The sequence below is a fragment of the Montipora foliosa genome, chromosome 3 (genome assembly GCF_036669935.1).
Source record: "Montipora foliosa isolate CH-2021 chromosome 3, ASM3666993v2, whole genome shotgun sequence".
NCBI classification, from domain to species: domain Eukaryota; kingdom Metazoa; phylum Cnidaria; class Anthozoa; order Scleractinia; family Acroporidae; genus Montipora; species Montipora foliosa.
In genome coordinates, this window is record NC_090871.1 from 124580 (window position 1) to 134434 (window position 9855).

The window sequence follows — 9855 nt, forward strand, 5'->3', positions numbered from 1 at the left end:
AAATCAAATTCAAAATTTCAAAAATTTCCCGGGGAAGACCCCCCAGACCACCCCCCCTGCCTTCTATCAGCTGTCTCACCTAACTTTTCAACCAACATGCATTTTCCTTAGCTACAACCCTGACAAGAGGATTTTAATAACCTATGGTTTTGTGCAGAATGATTTGGCCAAACTGTCAGTTCACCTCTTAGATTTATTTAGTTCTTACAGCAAGCCAATGATCATTTCTCCAGTTTCTTTTATGGTGTGTAAGGCTAAAGTAGTTTTTTCTCAAACAATTTCAACCCCCCATGTTTACTGTTTTCTCTTTTTTGTGTCCGTTTAAACTCAAGCATGCGCCATAAAACCGGAACGGATGTTTTCTGGGAAAATGGAGTCCATCATTCCAGGGTGCTCACCCGCTGACCAAAAAGCCAGAGGACTCTGGGTACGAGATTGCCTTAGAGCAGAATGAGTGTGAAACTGAGAATGTTCTTTTACTGTGCCCTCAACAACTTTTAAGATAGCATTATCCAGCCCTTGAACAACTGAGTACTGTTCATTTGGTGTACAATATCCCATTGATCAATGGTACTATTAAATGGTACTATTTAATGAGGTTAAACGAAGTTTAACCAAGTAAACAACTAGGAGGGACTGCAGCCAATTGGTCAGTGGTTGTAGTATACTGGCGCATGCGTGGAATACCTTGTGCTTTGGGTTGTATCGCTTATTTATCAGTGTGGCGGGAAGTAGGAGCATTGTGTGTGGAGCGTTCAGCGGTTTTTGTTCCCTCCCTCCCCACCCTCTGCTTTCCACTGTGTATCAGTGTGACGGGTGCCCATTCTTCTCGGGGGCGTGGGGGCTCATGGCTGGGTTGTCAGGTTTGCCAGACATCGGTGCAGTCTCCATCTTGGAGCTGGCTGTCAATAGTGGAAGCTCCAGGATGTTTCGGGCACCCAACCTCCAAAGAGCGACGATGTTGTTTAACCCTATTAAAATAGTAACATTGATCAATGGGATATTGTACACCAAATGAACAGGACTCAGTTATTCAAGGGGTGGATAATTCTATCTAAAGGATAAATGTTTATACATTAATCTAGTGGACTGTGATCAATCAGGTCGGTAGCAGTGGCCCTCTTAAATTACAAAAATTTCAAGGAACTGACAGTATTTTAAGCATAAAAACCTTAAGTCTGTTATATTAATTTTGTTTACAGTATGTCTGCAGTGGCTGATTCACCTGTCAAGTCAGTTCCACAGTCTGTCAATCAAAATGTTGCAACGGATATCACTTGTACACCAGATACACTAACTCCAGTGAGTTTGTTTCTTTTAGAGGTACCATTGGAATTGACCTTGTACCAGAGGGGGTAGATAAAAAAGACCTTTGTTATGTTCTAATAATTTTGTAATGTAATACTGCCATTTGCTAGAGACAAGCACTTGTCTAACAAAACACACAATTGACAAAATAAACGTTTGTGTGAAAAGTCGGTAGAGTACACGAAATACCTACACCTGTAGAAGGGAGGTCATGAATTAGAACCCTGACCAGACCAAAAACTGGGGTCTTAAAAGAACTTGAAGAAGGTATCATGTTTGATGAATTCTCAGCATCTACCGTAGCTCTGTTGATTGTCATTTTGGGTGGTTGTGTTTGACTATTGGTCTTGGGAAATACATGTACATGTAGGACAAAACCTCAGATCTCCTCTCTTTGACCCCATGTGTCAACGGAAAAAATTATTTTAATCATGCACTAGATGTGCCGTTACAAATTGAGTAGGCAGCAGGCATTCATAAAGTCTATAAGAAAGGCACACATAGGAAAGGCAGCCTTAGCAATCAAATCTTACAGACAGTTAACAGAAGATTATTTTTATGAGGCATTAACAGACAATAAAGTCAACTTTCTTGTCATTAATCACTGAATCAGTCATTTCTTCTCTTTAGCAATCCTTTCTGGGAACACTTCTCAACACTCCTTTGTTACAAGAGAAAATGGCAGAAAACATCAATAAAATTGTCAGCAGGTAAAACGTTTTGTTTCCCAGTTAGCATGTAAGCAATAATTGCTGATTGGGCAGTCATGTTCTTCAGAAGAGCCTGGTGAATTTCCAGATGTAGATTAATTTTTATTACCCTTGGGAAAACAACTTACGGTACTAGAATTGTTTCCTTTGATGTTTTTCTGAGGATCACGACATCTTTTTGATAATAATGTTACTACAAGAGGAACGTCCATGCTGAAACATTAAAATTTATTTAATACACCCTGCAAACACAGTCATCAAGTGCATTAAGAGGTATTAAGAGGTATTATAATTATTAATACAGGGCAACTTGCTAAGAAACCAACTCAGCTTTGTGGGTAATTTGCTCTTGAGGACACTGACCCTTACCTGAACAGAATGGACCACTTTAGTAAATGGTGACCACATTTATACATTCTTTTGTATTTATGTTAATTAGACCTACTGCCCTCATTTTGAAACAAATATTCTTTTGAAATTAATTTTGCTCATCGTAGTGAGGCTAGAAAGGCTTATTAGCATTAGAACAAAAGAATATTTCATGTGGCTGCCATTTTGAAATAGGTCTATGCATTTTGGGAAAATTTTTCAAGAGGTACATGACTTGTACAACTGTAAGCAAATCCATGAAACTAGAAAATTAAATGGCAGGTAGAAGAAATCGTTTTGTTTTATACCTCGAGGAAATGATCCCTATGGCAGTTAGTTGTTAGCAATGGCAAAACATAAACTAAGAAAACCTCTTAAACCAAGGTGTAGTTTTTTTGCTTTGTGGCTTTAATGGGCGCCCATTCCCAGAACCACCTATTCACATGTGTTGGGCTTCAAACGTCTTAAATAAGACCTGAAATGGACTACAAAGCAGACTAGCATTAATTTGAAGTCATACATGTGTGTCTCAAGGACGGTGCTTACTCTTGTTATTGCGCATAATTATGTTCTGCGCATCTCAAGATACTCGTATTTCTTTGGGTGGTGCTTACTAATACAGGGATATTTTTGTGCATTTCAAAACTATGCAGAGAAAGCAGACCTTGTAAGTGCTGTTAGTATCCAGAAAGAAAATTTGGGGTAACCACACATTTCTCAGAGATAATTAAGCTTCAATTAGAAAAAGAACACCATGTGTACATTGCTTTCTATTTTAAAGCTTTTTACAAATATCGCTGATTAATTATCTTCGAAAAATGCATGGTTACCCCCAGTTTTCTTTTTCAATTTCAATAACATTTGTTTAGATCTGCTTTTCCCGCATATTCAGTAAACCGTGCAAAAATACCTTTGAATTAGTAGTCACCGTCCTTAATATACTATGTGGATTTTTGTAGCACGAGAACACAGACTCCCAATGATGACAGCCCTAGTATCCTGGACTCCACACAAAGCATGACAACAACTGAGGCCAGCAGTGAAGATGTTCCATTGGCAACAAACCAGGTAAGGACAAGTATATCATTTCAGATAGGCAAGTGGTTGTATTTAAGAGCAAAAAGCAATGGGGTGTAAGAACTTTGAACAACTCTAGGCACTGCGATCCTGTCTATTGTTACTTGGGTGCGTTCGATTGACTGTATTCAGGAATAGGAATATGTGGAATAGAAGTTAGAAATCCTTCGTTTTTTATGGAGATATTTTGCATTAAAATTGTCAAACACCTGTTAAAAAGCTATTTTAACCCATTGACACCTCAACAGCCCTTGACCACCCCCACTGACGAGTAAAATCATCTGGTATTAGACAGAGTTCCACTCATAGGAGTCAGTGGATTGAATGGGGACAGTTTTTGAGTGGATGTTAAACATATCTTTATTATCGTTGTTGCTTCAAAGTGCCAAACATAACGCTGTGTGTTTAATCATCAAAAACACTACATGTATTCTTATTCCGCAATAGGGTTGACTGGTAACCATCTCTTCATTCCTCCTTTCAGTATGATTTTAAATTTAACATATTATTTGCATTACGGAGGTGCAGGGATGGCGCAGTGGTGAGAGCACTCGCCTCCCACCAATATGGCCCAGGTTCAATTCCCATACTCGGAATCATATGTGGGTTGAGTTTGTTGGTTCTCTACTCTGCACCAAGAGGTTTTTCTGTGGCTAATCTGGTTTTCCCCTCTCCTCAAAAACCAACATTTGATTTGACTTGCATTAACTTGTTAATTTCAATTTACAGTGTCCCCGATTAGTGCCCTACGGCGCTAGAAGATTAGGCACTTAATAAATAAAGTTCCTTTCCTTTTTTTTATATATTTTATGATCATTGTTGGAGAGGTTATGCAAATGAATCAGCCAGTGGAATTCTGGCAGCTCTTACATGTATCTCCAAGGTTTTTTAAACCAGTTTGGACAGCGATTGTGATGGCACTGTCTTGACATCTTAAATAATTATTGACATCATGCTAGCCTGGTGCAGGAAGTCAGCTGCAAAAATTTGCAGTAATTTGCAGTATTAGCTGTCTTGTGATGCTGTCTTTTCTTTTTGTTGCAAGGGTTGTGGCGGTGATATCCCTGTGAAAGAAATTATGGATCTGATGCAGGCAGACCCGGCATTTGATGTACTGTTCTCATGTTTTGGACTCGGTAATTTACATTTTACTTCTCATATTTTGTTATTAATTTATTCTCCCAAGTTCTTATTTCCACAAAGTACATGTAGCTCATACCTGTCTGCCATTTCAAACATTTTTTTTAGGTAATAGGATTATTATCTTATTAAAATGTTAGGTGAAAGGTTAGGGTAAGTTTGGCAACACTCTTCAGCCCCGTGGATACTCTTTCACAAACCACCAAACTTTAATTTGTGATTCTTGCTTACACCACTTTTAGTTGCTGTGTGAAAATAAATAACTTGAACTCGCAAAAGTTGTTTTACGGCTTTCGTATTTGCCAGCCTGTAGTCTATAGGTTTGCACTTGTGTGATAAGCATAAGCACAAATGAATGCCAGCGTGTTGTTGCTTATTAGACAAAAGGTGCTAATGAAAAAAAATATCTGGCATGTGTTGCTTATGCACATAATACAACAATAATGCATTAGTAGGAACTGATTTTAATGGCCAACAACTGCCCAATTTAACTTTACTTAAAAACAGATGCATTGGATGCATTGCCATGTGCAACAGACCCAAATGCAGAGCAGTTACCAATCATACCTGTTAACGCAAGTCTTGCATCTGAAAAATCTCTGTCCTCTCAGCTGACATCCGAGTTGAATCCACAAGGTACATGTAACCTTATGAAAAGAACTGATTGTTCTTTCTTTTATCTGCCTGGAAGTGTATGCAAATCAATGCTCATTCACTCTCTCTCTCTGTGTGCTGTTAGCACAGGTAGTGTAAAATGGAAAGAAGATTTAAACTATGACTTTGGACTTGGTATGAAACACAGACGGTGTATGTATGTTATTCACTGGTTGGGACGTCTACATAGGGAAAAACTATGCCCGAAGGCTTGAGTACGGCCATCAGCCGAGACTGAGGAAACAGTTTCTCCCTATACAGACCGACTAGGCCAGTAAATAACCTTTTTATTTACTTCTAAATTATATTTTTAAAGAGTAGGAGAAACTACTAGGAAAACTTGGAAAGTCGTAATTTTATTTTATACATTGCCTCATCAAGGTGTCAACAAAAGTATGATAAAATTTTAAATTTTGACAGAAAGTGCAACAAGCGGCAAAAAACGATTAAGGCACTTACTGAAACTTCACTCATTAAATTCGCAGCTTCCCTCGTCACTTAGCACCCTTTGTTACCATGGCCGTGTTCAAGAGATAGGGAAAATTCTGCCTGCTCCCCCAGCCAGTCAGATTTCGAGATTCTCAGGATACCACCCACTCACGATCAGAGAAATACATAAGAAGTATTAATAACTGAGTATAAACGGCATTTAAACTATGGTCAAAATAACAGTGCTCGGACATAGCACTGTAATCAGTGGATCATGCTCTTTCATCTCAGAAAAATAAGTTATTATTTCTCTTTCATATACATTGTAACTGCTGCATGGTAGAAGTGCATTCACTGACAGACTTGTGGTTAATGTTTTCTTGTCACAAGTACATGTAATACTTAAATACAGTTAACTTTCTTATGCCCGCAGGACCACCAAACAGTCACCTAGATACACCAAATTCTGTGCCTGAGGTCAGCAATGGAAATAGCACACTCCAAGCGTCAAACCAGCAGCTGCACCTTGCAAATTCTTCGTCTTCCAATTTACATTTATCAGGTTTGTGCTGTATTCTTAGTGATTCTAGACCTTTTGATCAATATGGGCGTCATCCTGAATTCTTTTGTCTGGATAAATATTTGACGATGCCGTGGGAGGAAAGTGCACCTGTGCTGTTGTTGTGACATATTTATTATTGTTGATCAGGCCGGAGGTGTCTGGTATTTAACCCTGTTATTGAATGCAGCAGTTGTACATGTATCTAAGTTAATTCCCACCACTCTTTGTAAACAGCGACTTGGTTGCCGTACTGCCATTTTCGTACTTTCACCATGTTATGTTTTATTTGAATGGCCAATTTCAGATTCATTAAGTAGAGTGTCGTTTAACTAGCTTAAAAGCTAAGTACACTTCCTCCCCAAACAAGGCATTTACATTTTTTTTACAGTACAGGCGATAAAAGGATGTGTTTATCATTATCGGTCACTCAGGCCATGAAACAATATTTTTGTGTCTTGCTATTCGACTAGAACCGAAATTGTGGAAAGAGGGCATTGTCACAACTGAATTAAAGGAGATGTCGAATGTTGACCCTTATGTTTCTGATGTCCTAATGTTCATGTCACGCATACTGATGTATCTTTTCCCTCAGCCACCAATATTGTCACGGATGCCTTGCTCTTACTGGCAGGAAGTCCTCCGAAGAAGACTCCCACGAAATCAGCACCCATGGAGCCTGGTTATTCAACAAACATTCCTGTATCAGAGCAATTTGTTTCCGATACACCGCCAAAGAAGGCTGAGGTTTCGCCGAATAGATATCTCATCGGTGAGAAACTTCCTTGCAGGCAGTCACTGGTCAATCAGCCCGCCTTAATCACTTCAACTCTTCCTTATGTGCGTGCACTCAATTTTGCATCGGAAAAGGAAACGGTTCCAAAGAAAAGAGGACCTAAGAAAGGATCAAGGAAAAAGAATAACACAAAGCAGTTTGCAAAAATTAATGAACAAAATAAAAGTTCGGGGTCTAAGAGTGGAGGGAACAATAATTCGAAACAAGCTGTGGCCAAGAAGTCACCTAAACAGACTGCGCTAACGACATCTGCATGTACTGCAACAAGTAACGTTAACATCACTGCTCCGCTTACCAACTCTACCAGGTCAATTGTTAGGGCAAATTTCCCTTACCTTGTACCTGCCGATGTTACAGTAACTAGCGCCTGTTACAGCGCTTCACCTCACTTCGTAGTCACCAATTCTCCGGACTCCTCCCCAGTGGGTTTTAATATTGCTGGCTCTTCTCTGCCGCCTGTCACTTGTGCCGACGGAGTTTCACATGGCCCGGTTTTTTCCAGTAATCATGTCACCATGGTAACTACTACTGCACTCGATCCTTTCAATTTCAACAGCACTTCGAGATGCCCCACCACAGAAGCGGTCAATTCTACCGGCATCTCGGAATCACCGTCCACTACCGAACCATTTTCTCGTCATGATTTATCCACTTTTTCTCCCACTTTGGGTACACCCTGCCCACTTTCAGCTGCTGACAACACATCCCTGTGCCAGGCACGCTTGGGAGTTGCAAACAGTAACAACTTTGTTACATCCTCTGCCAGTACAGTTCCGCCCACCTTGCCCACGATTTCATGTGCGACACCAACAGATCCAGTCGTCAATTCATTATCGACCTCAACAGGGGTTTCTGAAGCTCCTTCGTGTCACCAGTTTACAGACCCAATAGTAGTTTCTGCAACAAGTAATACTAAAGATCCAACATCGAGTCAGGTTGACGAGATTGTAACTCGTAAATCTGGGTGTGATCATTCTGGAGAGTCTTTCACTTTTCAAGCATCTAACTTGTTGCAAACTTTGGCGAAGAAAGCTTCAAATTCTTCAGATCTTGAAAATGACGCGTCTGGTTTAACTGATCAAGGTAATACTGAAAGACAACCTTCAAAGGAAAATTCGACATCGTTTGGGAATACGACCGTTTGTAAAGACAACATCACATGTTGCAACAAAAATCGTGAAGCTAATGACTCGTTTCGGGGGAATCTTACAGGGCAGGAATCGAAGAGTGTTGCAAAAAGTTTGCAAAATTCACAGGAAAACAAGAATAACAATACTAGTACATCGTTGGAGTGCAGTGACCTTTTGAAAGAAGGTTCTTTAGATTTGTCCCACTCAAGGGAAAAAAGCGACAACAAGTTGCAAGGAACATCTTATCCAGAGCAAAAAAAACGAAGGCTTGAAGTTCACTCAACGAAGGTAAAATCGATTAGCTTTTTTATTCCTTGTGCATTGTTTCTCTAGTGTGCTCAACTGACAAGAAAATCTCGCACCAATAGGGTAAATAATCGGATTTGCTCACAAGCGTTTGCCGTAGCCTGTGATTGATTAAAGAAACGATTTAGATGGTTTTCTGTTTACCATACGACGGAAAACCTCTCTTTACACGAATGCAACACCCCGGTAAGCAGATCGGTTGGAGAAAATAAACAAGTGGCAAGATTGCATTGGTTTGATCGTGAACTGAATGAAATCCTTAAAATAAATCAAAATAAGTCCTTAAATGTTCTTGAAAGTTCTTTTTCATACTTGGAATTGGAAATGGAATTTGTTTACCCACGGAACACCTTAAGAGCGCTCAGGAGCTCCTTCAACGTGTGTCCGTGCATTTCAGATCGAATTGGAATTTGACAGTGTTGGTTCTTCAGTGGAGAGGGGAAAACCGGAGTACCCTGAGAAAAACCTCTCGGAGCAAGGAGAGAACCAACAACAAACTCAACCCACATATGACGCCGGGAAAGGGAATCGAACCCGGGCCATATTGGTGGGAGGCGAGTGCTCGCACCACTGCGCCATTTCTGCTCCCCTCTCACCACTGCGCCACCCCTTACTCGTTCCATCCTGAGTGAACTAAAGAGCTTAAAAGTAGTTATTGTATTTCAAAAATACATGTGACATTTTGTACCACGAGTTTGCATTTTTGCACCAATACTAATCAGTTGTCTCAACACTTGTTTACAGGAAAAGAAAAGTAAATCATCACGACCTTCTAAGGTAAGTATATTCTGTTATCATATGGCCCATACGGCCCCGCGCGCACTTTCATTGTAAATTATTGCGAAAATCCCCGTGTAAGGAGCCGTACGCATTGGAGCGATCAGGGCCGAAAAAAGCCGTATGGCCCTGCTAGGAACACGTATTGGTCCGTGCGATGTGACTTTAAAGGATTTCGTCGCTTTAAAACATCCAAGTTATTTACAGCCAGAAAAGCAAATGCAAACAACATTGTAGATCAATTTTCTGTGCACATTCTTGCTACTTATTTTGTCCAAACTTCATATTCTGAGTGCTCATGAAAAGTGTAAAGAGCCCATATGTGTATTGACTGAGTTTTTGTCGGGCCGCACAGGAAAATCTCCCACTCCAGGGCGCGACGAAAGTGCTGTCCGATAGCCCGGGGCTAGTGGAATGACTTGTCGGGCTAGCGTTTTCTTATCGTAGCTTGTCCGACGGGCAAGCACCGTTGCTTTCTCTTTTCTGGTGATAAATTGAGCTTTTATACCAAAAAGTGTGTCGCAGAAAGCTCCTGAGAGAAAAGGATAACGTTATGAGGCCAAATTAACGTAGCGTGACAACGTTTTGCGCCGCATTGTA

At 40.3% G+C, this 9855-nt stretch overlaps 1 protein-coding gene across 1 annotated transcript in view; it reads left to right on the forward strand.

The window, feature by feature from the left end:
- The first annotated feature begins 392 nt into the window (after window positions 1-392).
- Window positions 393-9855, forward strand: part of LOC137994349 (serine-rich adhesin for platelets-like) — a 16112-nt gene continuing 6649 nt past the window's right edge. The window contains exons 1-9 of the mRNA XM_068839923.1: window positions 393-427; window positions 1203-1302; window positions 1939-2018; window positions 3347-3455; window positions 4510-4600; window positions 5112-5240; window positions 6121-6249; window positions 6842-8460; window positions 9223-9255. Of these exons, the coding sequence (XP_068696024.1) occupies window positions 1204-1302; window positions 1939-2018; window positions 3347-3455; window positions 4510-4600; window positions 5112-5240; window positions 6121-6249; window positions 6842-8460; window positions 9223-9255 (2289 nt within the window). The 5' untranslated portion in view covers window positions 393-427; window position 1203. The remainder of the gene's footprint in view (window positions 428-1202; window positions 1303-1938; window positions 2019-3346; window positions 3456-4509; window positions 4601-5111; window positions 5241-6120; window positions 6250-6841; window positions 8461-9222; window positions 9256-9855) is intronic.